The sequence below is a fragment of the Neoarius graeffei genome, chromosome 5 (assembly GCF_027579695.1).
Source record: "Neoarius graeffei isolate fNeoGra1 chromosome 5, fNeoGra1.pri, whole genome shotgun sequence".
Taxonomy (NCBI): domain Eukaryota; kingdom Metazoa; phylum Chordata; class Actinopteri; order Siluriformes; family Ariidae; genus Neoarius; species Neoarius graeffei.
In genome coordinates, this window is record NC_083573.1 from 28,747,714 (window position 1) to 28,767,772 (window position 20,059).

Consider the following 20,059-nt stretch of genomic DNA (forward strand, 5'->3'; position numbering starts at 1 on the left):
GCTAGAGGAAAGAACTGCTTACGTCAGCAGGGGGCCAGAGTTGTTAAGACCAACAACAATATCAAGACCGCGAGAGGGTGCCATTTTTAAATAAGCGACGAGATATTATGGATGCAGTAAAGCAGCAGTCATCCATTATTGTTGTTGTTGTTGCTGCTTCTTCTTCTTCGTGTTGTTGTTGCTTCGATGTTCGCGCCAAGGTTTATGCAAACGCAGCGACGTAACTGACGTATACAGTGACGTAATGACGTGGTTCCCCTTAGCACCCTGAGCTATGGAAAAGCAAACTGGTTCTCAGCTGGTTCGCAAGTTGAACGAGTTGTGAACCAGCACCAGCACTGGCCCCAAACCAGCCCTGGAACTGATTTGGTGGAAAAGGGGTAATACAGTGGGCAGAATGGTAAAGTAGAATTCCCAAATGACAGCAATGATTTGCAGGAAGGTTTAGCTGTCACAAGACTGGTGTTTCAACTGTGCGCTGCTTGCACAAACATGATCTGCATGGAAGAGTCATCAGAATAAAACTTTACTTGCAACTCAATCAACAAATGTCAGTGTCTCGAGTATGTAAAACAGCATATCGGTAAGCCAGGTATTTTTAGAGGTATTTTTGGAAAAGTGCTGTGGACTATTGAAGTAAAAAGGGAACTCTGGCCACAACCACCAAAGGCATATTTGGAAGAAGGAAAAAAAGATAAGTGGCATTTCAAGAAAAGAACACCTTGCCAACTGTTATGCATGCGATGGATCGACAGTGCTCTGGGGTTGTGGTAGCTAGTGACACAGGAACTGTGGCATAGGTAGAAGGAAAAATATATTTCAGTTAATATGAGCAATTATGGCGGCGCGGTGGTTTAGTGGTTAGCGCTGTCGCCTCACAGCAAGAAGGTCTGGGTTCGAGCCCCGTGGCTGGCGAGGGCCTTTCTGTGTGGAGTTTGCATGTTTTCCCCGTGGGTTTCCTCCGGGCGCTCTGGTTTCCCCCACAGTCCAAAGACATGCAGGTTAGGTTAACTGGTGACTCTAAATTGACCGTAGGTGTGAATGTGAATGGTTGTCTATGTGTCAGCCCTGTGATGACCTGGCGACTTGTCCAGGGTGTACCCCGCCTTTCGCCTGTAGTCAGCTGGGATAGGCTCCAGCTTGCCTGCGACCCTGTAGAACAGGATAAAGCGGCTAGAGATAATGAGATGAGCAATTATTATACATACAGGACATTTTTTTGATGGAATAAAAACATGTATTCTATTTCCTTCTAGCAGGTTTCATTCATTTGGTTTGATAGCATATCACTTATCCTACATGTATTACATCTACCCAATGGAGAATGAGCATTGAATATGGTTTACGATATTGCATGGTTGTCAAGACATGATGTCACACATCAGAGATGTAAAACTTCTGCGCTAGCAAGCGAGTGTGATCATTTGTAAACAAACATGGTCGCCAGGTTTGCTTTGTTAAATACGGTAGATTTTGAGAGAATTTTGAAAGAGTAAAACACTTTGAACCCCCAAAAGGAACGTGTATGCATAATAATAAATACGAATAAATAAGAATATTGGCTGGCTTTTTTTGTCAAGTTTATTTGCATAGCGCTTAACAATAAAAACATTGTCGCAAAGCAGCTTTACAGAATTTGAACAACTTAAAACATGAGCTAATTTGTCCCCAATCTATCCCCAATGAGCACACCTGTGGCGATGGTGGCAGGGAAAAACTCCCTCAGACAACATGAAGAAACCTCGAGAGGAACCAGATTCAAAAGGGAAACTACAGTTCTCTAAAGCCTGGATACGCACTTCTTGGGCAGCACGGTGGTGTAGTGGTTAGCACGGTCGCCTCGCAGCAAGAAGGTTCTGGTTTCAAACCCAGTGGCCAGCAAGGGCCTTTCTGTGTGGAGTTTGCATGTTCTCCCCGTGTCTGTGTGGGTTTCCTCCGAGTGCTCCAGTTTCCCCCACAGTCCAAAGACATGCGGTTAGGTTAATATGGGACGGCCTTAGGCTGAGGTGCCCTTGAGCAAAGCACCTAACTCCCAACTGCTCCCCAGGCGCTGTTAGCATGGCTGCCCAATGCTCTGGGTATGTGTGTGTGCTCATTGCTCACGTGTGTTCACTGCTTCAGACGGGTTAAATGCAGAGAGGAAATTTCACAAGTGTGTGATGAATAAAGTTGTGCTTTCTTTTCTTTTTCTTTCTTTCTAACACTATAATCCTTTTTTTTGTCATGGTATATCAGATATATTCCAATAAGCTAGCATGAAACTGAATGAGTTGAACATATATCACTCAATGACTGCCAATATTATTTAAATGTAACACAGTCAAGAAACTGTATCTGAAAAGAGCTTTTTGGAATGGCCCGCACATTTCCCAGACTTAAACATTATTGAGAGCTGTGGTAGATCTTAAATCATGCAATACATGCAAGGTGGCCCAAGAATATCTCAGACCTGGAAATGTTCTGCAAGGAACAGTGGGATGTTATTAAATACTGACCTAGTAGGCTGCCCAACCTTTTGTAAATGCCACAATAGAGTAGCCTTCGGCACTGGACAGCCATTGTTTTTGAGTTGTTCATGCAGCCGTCTGAGGTTCTTGTTTGTGCAATATCTCACGAATGAATGAGTTGTTGAATGTTTGTAGGATTTTTGAAAGTTATAAAAAGAATTAGACTCGCTGGCAGTGGAGGCATTTCTGTTCTACTTGTTTAAAACAGCCATGCAGAGGCTGTTTCCTTCTTTTCACTCCAAAAAGCAACAAACTATGTAATTTGGTGAGGGGTGCCCAAACTTTTGCATGCAATTCTACACCACATTCATCTGAATCATGAACGTCATAATACTGTACCTACAGCAGTATTACTTGTCACGTGGGTTAAGCGCAACAGACACTATGCTTAAAACACTCGGACTTCAATGCTGCTGGTATGCGATGAATAAGGCCTCAGTTACTGTGTTGGTGATTACTGTATGTTCCACACTGTTACAACCATTATAATGGCTGTGTTGTATTTGTTGTGTTTTTTCATTGTAACAAGTCTACAACTTGCACATGATCCGTTTATTTTTGTGTCCATTTGTATTGCAACTTCTTAATTGTGCATGACATGTCTGGTGATTCACTGTTGTCACTTTCTGTGGAATAAAATCTCTTTTCCAAACCATACAATGTGCTGCATAAGTATTCCTCTTGAACTTTTCCACATTTTGTACTGTTAATAACCTGCAACTGAAATGAACTTAATTGGGATTAAGTAACAAATTGGTAGCTTGCCAATGAAAGAATAATTATGATCAGCACATTTTCTCAGCAGCAGAGTTTATGGGCCAGAGTTTATTGCTCTTTCTTTGCCCCCCCCGAGTGATATTTAAAAAAAAAAAAAAAAACACACACACACACCACTAGCTCTTTTTTTTTTTTTAAAGGTCCCATGGCATGAAATTTTCACTTTCTGAGGTTTTTTAACGTTAAAATGAGTTCCTCTGACCTTCTTAAGTCACCCCAGTGGCTAGAAATTTCATAATGTGTAAACCAAACTATGCCCAACATTTGAGAATGGCGCGTCAAAACGGCGCATTGATAAGCTCTTCCCTTTACTACGTCAGCAAGGGAGATGATCCCCACGCCCCCCCCTCTGGATTCCCACCCACTGTATGGATTACCCCGCCCAGTTGTAGTGAGGAGACCATAGAGAACACAACAACATGGCATCACCTAAGTGAGCGAAACATGGAAATTGCGCTGTACATGGATGTGACAACACAGAAAAGAGTCTGTTTTATTTACTTCAATAATACGCCATCGAGTCTACCTAAGACGGTGTATGTTTGTCGGAAGCATTTTCCTGAGGAATGTTTCCACAACTTGGGACAGTACAGGGCAGGTTTTGCACATCAACTGTCACTGAAGCCTGGGTCCGTACCAAGCATCCCTGCCGAATCAGCAACAAACACCGAACAAGTAAGTGTATAACTGGTCGTTTTGCCGTGTTTTAAAATTGGTGCGTTAGCCTTGCAATGGCTACATTAGCTGTGCAGCTAACTGCTTCCTGCAGTTAGCCAGGTAATCTGCGCTACAAAACTAAAGAGCATGCAGCATGCTCTGTTAAACTGAGTTTAGTCTGGAAATTGACTGTAACTTATGAGCTTATGTTTGACTATTGCTCCGCAATGCATGTCTTCTGTTGGATAAGCGCTATGTTGCTGGAGTTGCTGCTTCTATCCTCTTTGGTTATGGAGTGCGTGTTCAAGCCTAGGGTATTATACGTTTGTAAACTACCACTCCGAACACTCTCACTCTCTGTTCTCTGGGTCACGTTGAGTTTATGAAAGGAGTCCGAGGGAGAACGGGGTTTTGTCTTAGCAGCGTGGCTACAGGCGCTGATAGCAGCGAGTATGTGTGTGCGCAGCTTGGTCAAGCCCCTCCCCCTCCCCCCATGGCCCGCCCCCACCCTCTACCCTTCCCCGCCTCCTGCTTCTCATTAGCAAAACGACGCACTGGGAAAAGAGCTGAAATGGGGCTTTCTCCCAGGAGGCTATATTTACGTGCCGAGGGTTCATTTCGAGAAAGGCTGCGGATATAACATCCGGAAGCCTCCACGAGCCCGTTTAAAGCATCAACAAACCACCATGCCATGGGACCTTTAAAGACCTAGTGGTGTTTTTTTATTTTTTTATCTTTCACCTGAATTACAGTCCACAAGATGTTTTGAATTTGAACGGAGTCGAAATTCATTTAGTGGGCCAGATTAGAACCTTCGTCTGTGAGAACTCTGACTCCTTAAGACTAGATTCAGGATTTTACAATAATGCTGACTAAACTTGATTCAAAGCTTTAGAATTTTACTCAGAGTTTAAATAAAGTAGAATGTGTGCAATCCCATAACAGTTTAAACTTGAAGGCAATGAAAGTTTGCTTGTATAGAAGGATAAAACAGGCTTAATCAGCAGTCAGAAGGGCTAGTTAGTACACTTGACTTTCAATGCTTTGTGTGTGTGTACTTGCTATACATTTAGGACCAGGACATATTTTTTACCAAGAGAGTGAGGACATTTTGGCTGGTTCTCACTTCTTTAAAGCGCTTGTTTGAGGGTTAAGATTTAGTTTCAGGGTTCAGGTTAGAATTAGGTTTAGGTGAGGGTTAGGGTAAGGGTTAGGCATTTAGTTGTGATGGTTAAAGCAGATACGCAGAACCTTTATTTTTAAATAAATTTCTGAGTGGATAGTATCTTCATCCTTGACTTTTGTATGCTGCATAAATGGGAATTAAAAAATATATATATTTTTGAGAGTTAAAATCGACCACACGGCACAGTGGTGTAGTGGTTAGCGCTGTCGCCTCACAGCAAGAAGGTCCTGGGTTCGAGCCCCGAGGCCGGCGAGGACCTTTCTGTGCGGAGTTTGCATGTTCTCCCCGTGTCTGCGTGGGTTTCCTCCGGGTGCTCCGGTTTCCCCCACAGTCCAAAGACATGCAGGTTAGGTTAACTGGTGACTCTAAATTGACCGTAGGTGTGAATGTGAGTGTGAATGGTTGTCTGTGTCTATGTGTCAGCCCTGCGATGACCTGGCGACTTGTCCAGGGTGTACCCCGCCTTTCGCCCGTAGTCAGCTGGGATAGGCTCCAGCTTGCCTGCGACCCTGTAGAAGGATAAAGCGGCTAGAGATAATGAGATGAGATGAAAATCGACCACAAAGTTGGCATTCGAGCTGCCCCGCTGAGCCAGCCAGCCATGAGTGCGACATCACAGCGTTAACCGGTTTTAAGGCTGAGGCTTTTGACAGCTATAGACCAAAGTCATATAAATAAAAATTTATGGTGAAAGTAAGAAATACCGTTACCGACTTGTTCAACTAAGACTGGTTTGACTTCATTGATTGTGGGTTGACTCTCATTAAAACAGGATAGGTGTTATAACTTATGCAACATACATGTACATGCATGCATTTTCACTTATAAAACGTAAAAGGCTAATTAAATAATCAGACGAACTGAGACAATCACATTCTGAAGCAAATTAAATAACCTTATACCGGTAACTTAAACACACAATACAAATTGCATGTATTAATCTAAATGCAGGTAAACAACGTGTTTTTGTTGTTTTGTATCCAAATGAGAGTCGGCGCTTACCCATCTGTGTTGTCGCTTCTTGAAGGCCGATCTCGTGGCCGATTGTTTTGAAACAATCTGACTTTCAGTTGTTCGTTCAGTTCTCCATTCATTCACTTCTTCCACATAAGGGTGAGATGGCCGCAACATCCAGTTTAGAAATAAGACAGCTGGTCCACTCATTCTCCATTTTGTCCATACGGAGTACTCCGCCATTACTGCTCAGCTCAGGCAATTACTAAAACCAGGGATGGAACTGGATGTCACCGGTTTTAGCAACAACTGCGGGGAGGTCACTACCCAAGCGATGTCATGTCCCATTCCATTCCGGGTTTTAGCAACAACCCTTGGCTCACTCTGGGAGGACTGGTGCAACTTAACTTTGCTTTTTAAAAAAATAAAAATACTTTCCTTTTCTTGTAGTTTTCTTTGTTACTACTGCACCCTCTTTCAATATGGGCTTATAGCCAACGCTCTTCAACAGATCAGCGGTCTCGTACGAGTCTTCAGTAAAATGTGCAGAGTAGAGAAGAGATCACTTCATAGCCACCCAATGTGCCCGTGAACAACTCGCAAAACACGTCCAAATCTTTGCAGTTTGAACATTCTTGGGCCATGAATGCAACATAAATCCACCTTCTGTCATGTTGCTGCACCCGCCAGCAACACCTCTACACGGCATGGCGATAAATTAGCTCAAAATGGAGGATTGGAGTTGCAGTCAGCTCTGTGTTTTAGTATAGTGGAAATGGCGATGAGACCGATAGACTTCCTGCTGTGACGTTACGGATGTCAAAGTCATTCACTCAGACCGCTACCTACATAAATCACTTTAATCATAAAAATTACTATATTAGATTTATTGTTAACGCTTAAAACTATTCCTATGCCATTCTTGAGCTCTCAAGGCATCTATACACAAAAATGAGGCCATGGTTCTGCGTATATGCTTTAAGGTCTGGGTAAGGGGCTAGGGAATGCATTATGTCAATGAGTGTCCCCACAAAGATAGACATTCAAGAGTGTGTGTTCGTGTGTGTTCACCAGTAGCGGGTTGACTCTCATGTAGGGAGGCCAATCTGGGTCTGTGGGGCAGAGGGCAGTGAGAGTATGCGAGTATGGATCAGTGCGTCTGGTGCCCATTAGAACAGCATGGAGATCAGGTCTCTTCTCATGCACTTCATTCAGAGCCTGCCGAATGTTGCCCTCCACAGCAAACAGGTCCAGCTCATATCTGCAAAACACACAACCGGTGCTTTTGTTTATCCCCTTCGGACACAAGGAAAAATGCTATGGAACTTCATGTGTACAATTGTACACATTATGTCCGAAGGGGTTTTTCCTCAGATGATGCAGGTAAAGTTATTATTTAAGAACAAGGTTGAAATACCTTGGGGATCAACAGACCACGTGTATGGTTGCGTGTATGCAATACTTTTTGCTTTTACTGCCACATCTTGAGCAGTTTCACCATTTATCTTAATTATCTACTGACCGTCCTCTCATTAATAATTGATTTGTACAGGTGTTGCAATATTATGTCAATCATGTAATACGAGACTGTGAACTACCATGGAGGCACAACTAGTAATAATAATAAATCAGTTATGAAGAATTTACCTTTTAATAGTGTCTTGCAGAAATCTCTCCATCTCGGGGAACGGGGAGACAATTCGGATGTACAGAGCTTTCACCTTGTCTTTACTGTCTGGATAGCGGCTAAGGAGGAAGAAGGTTTAATAGCTTAAAAAAATAAATAAATAAATAAAAATTGCATTAGTGTGGTGTGTGCTGCATTTTCCACGGTGAAATCCTCCACATCCTGATCTTTCCATGCATTAAATTAGAGTATACATGAGGCACATTTATGCACGTATTATAAATGGATACACAGTTCCTCTGTCAATCAGCTGGGCTTTGGCATGAAACGATAGTATTTTTAGACCAGTTCTATGCACTACAATTCTCATAAACAACAAAAAAAAAGATTTAGAAAATGTCGTCTTTGTAACTATTTAACCTCAAAACTGTAGTATACGCCAACACCATGTCAGATAATGAACTAACCATCAATGTTCAGGAGATGTTAAAAGCAGAAATGTGCATAAAGATTATCAGTTGTGTTTCAACATACAAAAGTGCAATGTCACTGACCAGGTGCTGATTACAGATGTTCATTTTTCCAGCTTGAGATAAAACTTGAAGGTTTTATCCGATACTTTAAGTATTATTAAAAGAAGGGAAGTGAAAGCTTGATGTGTGTGAACAGAAACTGGATGGGTTTTTATTAGAAACAAAACTGCTGAATCATATCTGTTCATCAAAATCTAGAAGCGAGCTTCGAAAAAGCTCAGAAATCTAGGAATAAACTGCTGTTACATTTAGTGCTTTACTGCGGATTATGGATTTCTTGCTGTCCTACTTTGAACTGAGGCTGAGTTGACCTTAGTTCCAACTTCACAACATGAATACTGGTAAACAGTCAGTTGGGATTGACTCCAGCTCACCCACAAAACACAGTGGATAAGCAGTATAGATAAAAGGATGTTGAGTGAATACTGGTAAACTACTACATCCTTGCTATAGCTCTCTTCATAATATAAAACAAAATTCACAGCTTATTCATGTCTAAAATGTGGATCAGCTCAAGGAGCACATTTTTATATTAGCATTCCATGCTCTTGAAGTAATGCACATAAAATATAATAAATAGTCAAATGTACCAAAAAGTGTCTTTTTTGACTGACAGAAAGTGGCACAAATCTGATACTCGTTCCTCTTTTTCTCACCGTTTAAGTGCAGCGTAGAAAAGATGCAGCAGTGCCGTGCAGTCTTTGCCACCATTGAAGCCGATGCAGATCTCATTCAGTCGGTAATGATCCAGTGCTTTCTCAATCGTCCTCAGAGCTGAAGCCACTTTTTCCCCCAGTGGTGATCCTGAAAAATATTTGAGATTTAAAAAAAAAAAAAAATTACTTTCGAATATCTTAATAATAAATAGCTTGATATAATATCTATCGCACAAAAGGCAAACCTTTGTTTTTGTTGGGCACAAAAGTGAATCTACTTCTGCAAACAGATGTTACAGATTATACGTTTACTGAGATTATTACAAATCACGAGTTCAATCAGAGCTAATTGCTGACATTTCTGATTATGAAGCTGCCAGTCAGTATGAGTACATTTCAACCCGATCCAAAAACAGACCATGACTCAACCAGAAAAAAAAAAACAGAACACAACCAGTCTGTTCTGCATTATTTAAATCACTGATTCCTCCCTTTGCTAATATCCCATTGCTTGACTTACAGTTTTTAATCCATCTGCACGCTAAAACCAAGGAAACTACTCAGTGATCAATTTTACTATGCACTCTTATAATCTTGCCCTGTAACACCCTCTTATTTTTATTATTTCACTTAACATTTCAATAACAGTCTGTATTGACAGCCTTTCCTGTCTGTCTTTATTTTTTTAAATAATTACCATTCAAGGCGAACGAGTAGACCTCATGAGGAGCGACGGCTACAGGATCAGTGACTAGCCGCACCACACTCCCTTCAGGCAGCTCCTCCTCCAGCTGGGCCTGAGCCTTCTCCACCTTGTCGGCACTATCCGAGTCCAACACCAGCCTCACGCGGTAGTAGTTGCTCAGCCAGTCGGGATACGAGCCGAGTGATACGCGTTTTCCCCATTCCGACTGCAACCTTGTCAGGATGGGTGCGATTTCTGTTTCATCAGCATCCACAAACACCTCACGTGTGTCAAAAGCAGTTCCCGGGCTGGCAAACAGGTGCACTAAGCCATTGAAGGCACGCTCCAGTAGTGTAGGGATGCCAGGGAACATGTAGACATTGTGTACGCTGATCAACGGGAAGCGCAGAGGCTCACCGGTCTGAGGGTCGCGGCCGTAGTTCAGCTTTGCAGAAGAAGGCACCGTGGCAAGTTTCATGGTGGCACTGGACGAATCAACGGTGCCGAAGAACTTCTCGATGAGGCGTGTGAGCTCTGGGTGGGCATGCAGACTCTCGCCAAATGCCAGCGCCACCGCTTCAAAGGTCACGTCATCATGAGTGGGTCCAATGCCACCTGCCATGATCAGGTGTGTTACTGTAGGAGAGAGTGCAGCCACTTCCTTAGCGATGACCTCCTGTACATCAGGCACCACTGAAATGCGCTGCACACTGACCCCCAGCTTGCGCAGGCCACGGCACAAGAAGGTGCTATTCGTGTCTGCCGTGTGACCCTAACACACACACACACACATACACACACACACACAAGGTATAAAGATGCACCCCGATAAGATTTTCAATCTGTTTTTCCAACCATGACATTTATACCTCATTTACATTTTATCTCTGAGAGTTTTTATCATATTTGATGTATAGTTCTTAAAAAAAAACGTATTGTGTTACAATCACTACATCCTGTACAGGCAATTAGTACTACTAATGAGCATTACATCTAAAAATCTAAAGACATAGAAATCAATATGTATTTTTCACATTGAGGCATAAAATAAAAAGGTAAAAGCACTTCTGTGGCACAGCTGATGAAGGGCATGTTTTAAAATGTGTAGTACTGTGGTTTGCAAAGTGGACAGTGACATCCAGCTAGAGGGTTCGCAATTTTATTAGAATCTTTTTTTTCAAATAACGAAATGGCAGTTGTTGACAGTTACACTAATCTGTTTCTTATGCTGTTCATTTTCTGATCTCGTTGTCGTCACTACAGAACCTGATCCAGGCTTGAGGCGAACCATGTCTGGTTGACTTGCCCAGAATTGCAGTAGCAGTAAGGTGGCCAGTTCCTTTCTGCACACTCAGAGACTCACACACACACATTCACACCTATGGGCAATTTAGAGCAGCCAGTTAAACTAACCGCATGTCTTTGAACTGTGGGGGAAACCAGAACACCCAGAGGAGCAGACACGGGAGGAACATGAAAACTCGACACAGAAAGGCCCCTGTCAGCCACAGGGCTCGAACCCAGAACCTTCTTGCTGCGAGTTGACAGTGCTAACCACTGCACCACCATGCCGACCATTTTCCGATCTAAAGCTATATCATTTAACATAATGGCAAGGGATGTGTATCGTTCATGCTTGTGTCACACATTGGCATTTCAGCCTTGCGTATGTACGGCGTATCAGGATACATGGCAGTAAGAAAGGAACATCACAGCATCGCCAACTTAAGTAGCTAATACTCTAGGATGCTGTGGCAGCGGGGGCGTGGTCAAGCATCGGTCTGTGACCGGAGGGCGGAGTCAGGGAAGGTAAGTGGCAGAATCTCTGCACCTGATATTTATTAACGTGTTTAACGTTTATTGTGTGTCTTCCCCAGTGACTGCGCCCTATTTAAAGAGAGAGAGAGAGCAGAGGAGGAGAGCTCTCTCCCCAACCAGACGACTTGTGTGTGTGTGTGTGTGTGGCTGGAGAGTACTGCAATTGAAAAGTGCAAAATAAAAGAGTTTTGTGAACTCAGTTCTGGCCTGCCGTCCTTCTGTGCTCCTCCCACTCATATGAACTGTCACAGTGGTGCCGAAACCCGGGATTGGAGCACAGAAAAAGAACAGCCCCATGGAGTCCTCCCCCTTCACGGACCTGGTCCACGCCCTCGCCACGGTCCAACAGAGCCAGCACCAGGCGCTAGTCGCCCTCTGGAAGGAGCAAGAACAACGGCTCGAGGCCCTGGTGTTGGCGCAGCAGGAAGATCGACAGGTGTTCCAGCACCTCCTCACGTCGGCAGGGTCCACCACCTCCACGGGCCCTTCCCCACTCACCCTAACTAAGATGGGCCCGCATGACAACCCCGAGGCCTTCCTCATGCTCTTCGAGCAGGCAGCAGAGGCCTTGGGCTGGCCGGTGGAACAGCATGTGGTGCGCCTCCTCCCCCTGCTAACGGGCGAGGCGCAGCTGGCCGCGCTACAGCTCCCCGCCGACCTCCACCAGGCCATCCTCCAGCGTGTGGGGCGCACCCGCGAACAGCAGCGACAGCGCTTTCACGCTCTGTGCCTGGAGGAAGTCAGCCGGCCGTTCGCGTTTGGCCAGCAACTCCGGGACGCCTGCTGGCGGTGGTTGAGGGCCGACAACCGCGACACCGAGGGACTCAATCGGGTGGTACTAGAGCAGTTCATTGCCTGTCTACCGGAAGGGACCGCGGAGTGGGTCCAGTGCCACCGCCCAGCGTCGCTGGATCAGGCCATTGAGCTGGCGGAGGACCATTTGGCGGCTTTTCCGATGGCAGGACAGCGGACATCCTCTTCTTCCCTCTCTTTCCCCTTCTGTGTCCCGTTCTCCTCGCCCCGTTCCCCCACCGCAGAGATGGGGGCCGGCCACACCTGCGGGGCCGGGCCGTTTCCCCCTTCTGTGTCTGTCTCTTCCCCCCCTCAGGTGAGTGAGCCCCAGAGCGCCGGTGCAGAGAGGAAGCCCGGGCCGGTTTGCTGGCGCTGCGGGGAGCTGGGCCACCTCCAACAGCAGTGCTTGGCAATGGAGGTGGGCGCGGTGGTTTGGATCCCCGACGCGCCAGGAGCCGCCCTCGATCGGGCCGGAGCATATCGCATACCGGTGAGTGTCCAAGGGGATACATATCAGGCATTGGTGGACTCTGGCTGTAATCAGACCTCAATTCACCAAAGCCTGGTGCAAGACGAGGCACTGGGGGGAGCACAGTTGGTGAAGGTGTTGTGTGTGCACTGGGATATTCACAACTACCCTTTAGTGTCGGTCCACATTCTTTTTCGAGGGGAAAAATTTAGAGTAAAGGCGGCGGTTAATCCTCGCCTTACCCACTCGATAATTTTGGGGACTGATTGGCTGGGATTCGGGGAATTAATGAGCCATGTAGTGAAGAGTGGGTCCTGCCGTAGTTCAACAGGGGGAGGTCCCGGTGTCACACTGGCGGGAGCAGCTGTCACAGAGCCGTCTATGTCATCTCCGAGTCAGAGTGAGGAGCAGCCAGCCCCTCCTTCTATTGGGGACTCACTCGCGGATTTTCCATTAGAGCAGTCGCGAGACGAGACTCTGCAGCATGCGTTTGACCAAGTGAGAGTAATCGATGGTCAAACGCTCCAGCCAAATGCCACCCCGTCCTTCCCCTATTTTTCTATTATAAAGGATAGATTATACCGTGTGACGCAGGACACTCAGACTAAAGAACAAGTCACGCAGCTTTTGATTCCAAAGAGCCACCGGGAATTGGTATTCCAGGCGGCTCACTTTATTATTGCGAAAGCGCTCTTCTGCGTCATCTCCCGAGTTGGGATCCCCAAAGAGATTCTGACTGATCAAGGCACCTTGTTTATGTCACGCACCCTGAATGAACTGTATGGGTTATTAGGAATTAAGCCGATCCGCACCGGCGCTCATCACCCACAAACGGACGGTTTAGTTGAACGGTTCAGTCGCACCCTCAAAAATATAATTAAAAAATTCGTAAGTGAGGACGCACGTAATTGGGATAAATGGCTCGAATTCTTGTTATTTGCAGTGCGAGAGGTCCCACAAGCCTCTATGGGGTTCTCCCCATTCAAATTGTTATATGGGCGTAAGCCGCGTGGCATTCTAGATGTGCTGCGAGAAAATTGGGAGGAGGGACCTTCACCAAGTAAAAATGAAATTCAATACGTCATTGACCTGGGCGCAAAACTCCACATACTCACACACACCTAACCCAGGAGAATTTGCAGCAGGCCCAAGAACGGCAAACCCGCCTGTACTACAGGGGTACGCGCCTTAGGGAGTTCGCACCGGGAGATAAAAGTACTCGTACTCTTGCCCACATCGAGCTCCAAATTGATCGCAAAGTGGCAAGGACCCTTTGAGGTCACACGGCGAGTCGGGGACGTCGACTATGAGGTGAGGCGAACGGACAGGGGTGGGGCACTACAGATTTACCACCTCAAATCTGCTCAAACTCTGGAATGAGGAGGTCCCCGTGGCGTTGGTGTCGGTGGTTCCAGAGAAGGCGGAGCTGGGGCCAGATGTTCAAAAGGGAACATTGGCATCGCGTACCTCTCTGGTCCCCTGTGGAGACCACCTCTCCCCGACCCAACTCGCAGAGGTTGCCCAGTTGCAGACCGAATTTTCGGATGTGTTCTCACCCCTGCCTGGCTGCACCGACCTCATAGAGCACCACACTGAGACGCCCCCGGGGGTGGTAGTGCGCAGCTGCCCTTACAGGCTACCCGAACACAAGAAAAAAGTGGTTCGGGAAGAACTTGAGGCCATGCTCAAAACAGGTATCGTCAAGGAGTCCCACAGTGACTGGAGCAGCCCGGTGGTCTTGGTACCCAAGGCCGACGGGTCGGTCCAGTTTTGTGTAGACTAATAGAAAAGTCAACGTGGTGTCTAAAGTCGACGCGTACCCAATGCCTCGTATTGATGAGTTGCTCAATCGACTAGGCACGGCTCGCTTTTACTCGACACTGGATTTGACAAAGGGGCAGATTGGCAGATCCCCTTGACTCAATTATCCTGAGAAAAAAAAAATGGCCTTTTCCACACCGTTTGGCTTACACCAGTTTGTCACACTTCCTTTTAGGCTGTTTGGGGCACCCGCTACGTTCCAGCGGCTGACAGATAGGGTCCTCTGCCCCCACGCCACCTATGCGGCCACATACCTCGATGACATCATTATCTATAGTAATGACTGGCCGCGGCACCTGCAACATCTGAGGGCTGTCCTTAGGTTGCTGAGGCGGGCAGGTCTCGCAGCCAACCCGAAGAAGTGTGCGATTGGGTGGGTGGAAGTACGGTATCTGGGCTTCCACTTGGGCAATGGGCAGGTGCGTCCCCAAATTAACAAGACAGCAGCAATTGTGGCCTGCCCAAGGCCCAAGACCAAAAAGGGGGTGAGACAGTTCCTGGGGTTGGCTGGCTACTATCATAGGTTTATACCTAATTATTCGGACGTCACCAGCCCACTGACTGATCTCACTAAAAAGGGGGCACCAGATCCAGTCCAGTGGACAGAGCAATGCCAGCGGGCTTTCTCTGAGATGAAGGCTGCACTGTGTGGGGGGCCACTGTTACACTCCCCTGACTTTTCTCTCCCCTTTATGTTGCAGACGGATGCGTCGGACAGAGGGCTGGGGGCTGTTTTGTCCCAGGAGGTGGAGGGGGAGGACCGTTCAGTGCTGTATATCAGCAGAAAGCTGTCGGTGCGTGAGGGGCGCTACAGCACCATCGAAAAAGAGTGCCTGGCCATCAAGTGGGCGGTCCTCGCCCTCCGCTACTACCTGCTGGAACGCCCTTTCACCCTCTGTTCGGACCACGCGCCCCTCCAGTGGCTCCACTGCATGAAGGATGCCAACGCGCAGATCACCCATTGGTATCTGGCACTCCAACCCTTTAACTTCAAGGTGATCCACAGGCCGGAGGCGCAGATGGTCGTGGCGGACTTCCTCTCCCGTCGGGGGGGGGGAAGTCGGTTGCAGGCCGGACAGCCACCTGGCCTGAGTCGGGCAGTGGGGGTATGTGGCAGTGGGGGCGTGGTCAAGCATCGGTCTGTGACCGGAGGGTGGAGTCAGGGAAGGTTAGTGGCAGAATCACTGCACCTGATGTTTATTAACGTGTTTGTGTGTCTTCCCCAGTGACCGCGCCCTATTTAAAGAGAGAGAGAGAGCAGAGGAGAACAGCTCTCTCCCCAACCAGACGACTTGTGTGTGTGTGTGCGCGTGCGTGGCTGGAGAGTATTGCAACTGAAAAGTGCAAAATAAAAGAGTTTTTTGAACTCAGTTCTGGCCTGCCGTCCTTCTGTACTCCTCCCACTCATACGAACTGTCACAGATGCATAACACAATCTCCTTGTATGCCAGGGTGCAGCGTATTTTTAAGTCCACACTTAAAAATCCGTAGCACATACAGCTGTGGTCAGAAGTTTACATACATTTACATGAATTTCTTCTTAGATATGAATGTTATGGCAATATTTGGGCTTTCAGTAATTTCTTTGAACTGTTCTTTTTCTGTGGCAGAATGTACAGCATACATCTTTAATTTAAAAAAAAAAAAAAAAAAACACTAGAATTTGGTGCACAAGTTTGACTGAAATCAACACAGGGTTAAAATTATACATACAGCACACCTAATATTTGGATAAAATGTCTCTTCGCAAGATTCACCTTGACCAAACATTTTTGTTGACCATGAACAAGCTTCTGGCAGAATTCTGGTTGGATATTTCATGACACTTCATGGTAGAATTGGCAGAGTTCAATTAAATTTGTTTTTTTTTCTTGGCATGGACTCCACTTATAAGCACGGTCCATACATTTTCAATAGGGTTGAAGTCAGTACTTGTTTTAAGCTTAATGTTAGCCTGCTTTATCCTCCACAACCAGCTCTAAATGTGTGTTTGGGTTTATTGTCCTGTTGTAAGTCCCAAGTTGTGTTCAAGTTTCTGATGGTTTATGCTGAAGAATTCTGAGGTAGTCCTCCTCCTTCATTATTCTGAATTGATTATCAAGTTAGCTTCGGGGAAAATGACTTAAATGAAAAGTAACTTCATGGTTTTATACAACTCTATTTTGAAGAAAAGTCGGGATGCTCTCTTAAATGTAAATTAAAAAAAAGAGAACGTACAGGGGTGATAGCGTTCCGGCGCGCCGTGGCTGGGGAAAAAAAAATAATAAAAATCTAGTTCGCCCATTGTCCTGCGTCATTCTGAGATGCGCAGATAGACAGTAAAGGGAGAATTCCCTTTACTGTCTATCTGCGCATCTGAGAATGACGCAGGACAATGGGCGAACTAGATTTTTTTTTTTTCCCCCAGCCACGGCGCGCCGGAAATCCGGCGCGGCACGCCGGAACGCTATCACCCCTGAATGTAGTAATTTGCAAAACCGCTCTGTGACAGACTGCGTGGGCAAACAGTGCAATAATTTAAAAATAACATTCCTCAATGTAAAATGCAAATAATGTGGGGATCACATCATCTATGGTACATAATATCATTAAAAGATTCAGAGAATCTGGAGAAATCTCTGTATGAAAGAGACAAGGCCGAAAATCAACACTGCGTGCCCACAATTTTCGGGACCTGACACTGCATAATAATAAGCACGTGTCTGTAGTGGAAATCACTGTTTAGGCTCAGGAACACTTCAGAAAACCATCATCTGTGAAGACAGTTCATTAATGCATCCACAAATGCAAGTTAAAACCAGATATAAACAATATTCAGAAACACCACCACCTTCTGTGGGCTCGAGCTCTTTTACGATGGACTGAGGCAAAATGGAAAACTGGCCTGAAGTCTGACAGGCCCATCCAGCTTGTTCAAAAGCCAGCATCTGTGATGGTATGAGGGTGCATTAGTGTACATGACATGGGTAGCTTGCACATCTGGGAATGCACCATCAATGCCGAACAATATATACAGATGACGCCTTTTTCAGGGAAGTCCTTGTTTATTTCAGCAAGACAATGCCAAACCGCTTTCTGCACATATTACAGTGGCATGATTCCATAGTAAAAGAGTCCAGGTGCTAAACTGGCCTGACTGCAGTCCAGATCTGCCACCCATTGAAAACATATGAAATGAAAATATGACAAAGCAGACCCTGAACTGTTGAGCAACTGAAATAGTATCAGGAAAGAATGGGACATTTCACTTCCAAAACTATAACAATTTGTCTCCTCAGTTCCCAAATGTTTACAGAGTGTTGTTAAAAGTAGAAGTGATGCAACACAGTGGTAAACATGCCCCTGTCCCAACTATTTTGAAATGTGTTGCTGACAAAGTTAAAAATGGGCATATATTTTTCAAACAACAATAAAATTTCTTAGTTTCAATATTGTTGTCTTTGTACTATTTTCAATGAAATATTAGGTTTCCATGTGGCGGCACGGTGGTGTAGTGGTTAGCGCTGTCGCCTCACAGCAAGAAGGTCCGGGTTCGAGCCCCGTGGCCGGCGAGGGCCTTTCTCTGCGGCGTTTGCATGTTCTCCCCGCGGGTTTCCTCCGGGTGCTCCAGTTTCCCCCACAGTCCAAAGACATGCAGGTTAGGTTAACTGGTGGCTCTAAATTGACCGTAGGTGTGAATGTGAGTGTGAATGGTTGTCTGTGTCTATGTGTCAGCCCTGTGATGACCTGGTGACTTGTCCAGGGTGTACCCCGCCTTTTGCCCGTAGTCAGCTGGGATAGGCTCCAGCTTGCCTGCGACCCTGTAGAACAGGATAAAGCGGCTAGAGATGATGAGATGAGATGAGATTAGGTTTCCATGATTTGCAAATCATTGCAATCTGTTTTTATCTATATTTTTCACAGTGTCCCAATTCTTTTTGGAAACAGGGTTGTAGTTGGGAGTAATTCTTTCTTCTAAATAACCCAGCTTCCTTTACGTGGGTTTAATAAATTCACATACTTGTATTAATGAGTATAAAGAGTAAAAAGTTGACAGCATATGCCCTCGTTAAAAAGACACAGAAATAAAAGCATCAGTAGATTAATTTAGGGTCATATTTCCTGTCGCTGTAAGCATCTACTAGCTCTCTGCAGTCTCTCAGAATAATGCATACTGTGTTCAATCAGCAAACAGCATGTTATGATCAAAAAGGACCGACCTTTTCTCTTTTCAGATAACTCTGTTATACTTTTGGGTTTGCTGTTGTGTTTCCAGATTTGATGATGTGCTTTTGATTTTTCTGTTTTCCAAATTTTCTGGTGTGTTTTTGTTGTTGCATGATGAATAAACAGAGATGTTAACAATAAGCAAAACAGCATTCATAACACACATTTAAACAAGCAGGAAATAGAAATATGACAAGAACAAATTGTTTGACGTTAACAAGGTAATAAAACAAGTAACACATTTGGAACACACACTTGGTCAACAGTACCATAAAAGAGGATGGAGGCCAAAGGGGACTCTGAGAAACAAACATTGTTCAGAGCTTGGACCAAGTGCACTGACATGCCAGACTGGTGATTTGTTTTCTTGGATAAAGATGAAAGATTGAGCAACTAAAGAAGCACATCATTTGGACAGTTACTGCAATTAGACACTTACACCAAGTCAGCCTGCTTTGTGTCAGACAATATCACACCAACCCAATGTGGATTATTTTCTTATAACAACACATCCTGTCCTGACAACTGCTCAGGTCCAAGGCTGCCTGACAAATATTTAGGCCCTGTGCAAATACAGTCTCCATGGGCCCAATTTTGATTTCTAAAAATATTCCCAGACCCTTCTAAGAAATCCCTCTGTCAAGGAGGCCAGAATATAATCATAATCATTCCCAATATTCCACAGTAATTCCCCTGCACAATTCGCCAATAAGATATATACTAACCCAATTTCCAGAAAAGTTGGGGTATTTTCCAAAATGCAATAAAGACAAAAATCTGTGATTTGTTAACTCACATGAACCTTTATTTAACTGACAAGTGCAAAAAAAAAGATTTTCAATAGTTTTACTGACCAACTTTTGTAAATATAAACAAAGTTAGAATTTGATGCATGCAACACACTCAAAAAAGTTGGGACAGAGGCATTATTACCATTGTATTACATCACCTTTCCTTTAATAACACTTTTTAATCATATGAGAACTGAGGATACTAATTGTTCCAGTTTTGAAATTGGAATTTTTGTCCACTCTTGCTTAATATAAAACTTCACCTACTCAACAGTCTGTGGTTGCCGTTGTCCGATTCTCCTCTTCATGATGCACCATACATTCTCAGTAGGAGACAGATCTGCACTGGCAGCAGGCCAGTCAAGCACAAGCACTCTGTGTCTACAAAGCCATGCTGTTGTAGCCCGTGCAGAATGAGGCCTTGCATTGTCCTGGAAGGAAGACACATTGCCTTGATGAACAAGTCTCTCTAAAATCCCAATATACGCCTTTGCATCAATGGTACCTTCACACACATGCAACTCACCCATGCTGTGGGCACTGATGCACCCCATATCATCACAGATGTTGGCTTTTGCAC

General features: G+C 45.2%; 1 protein-coding gene across 6 annotated transcripts in view; it reads right to left on the reverse strand.

Annotated features, from left to right (window-relative positions):
- flad1 (flavin adenine dinucleotide synthetase 1) overlaps positions 1 to 20,059 on the reverse strand; it is a 54,003-nt gene that overhangs the window by 11,661 nt on the left and 22,283 nt on the right. For all 6 annotated transcript variants that reach the window (XM_060921474.1, XM_060921473.1, XM_060921478.1 and 3 more), the window contains 4 exons: positions 9,595 to 10,354; positions 8,898 to 9,045; positions 7,729 to 7,827; positions 7,153 to 7,342 (listed from right to left, as the gene is read on the reverse strand). In XM_060921474.1, the coding sequence (XP_060777457.1) occupies positions 7,153 to 7,342; positions 7,729 to 7,827; positions 8,898 to 9,045; positions 9,595 to 10,354 (1,197 nt within the window). The remainder of the gene's footprint in view (positions 1 to 7,152; positions 7,343 to 7,728; positions 7,828 to 8,897; positions 9,046 to 9,594; positions 10,355 to 20,059) is intronic.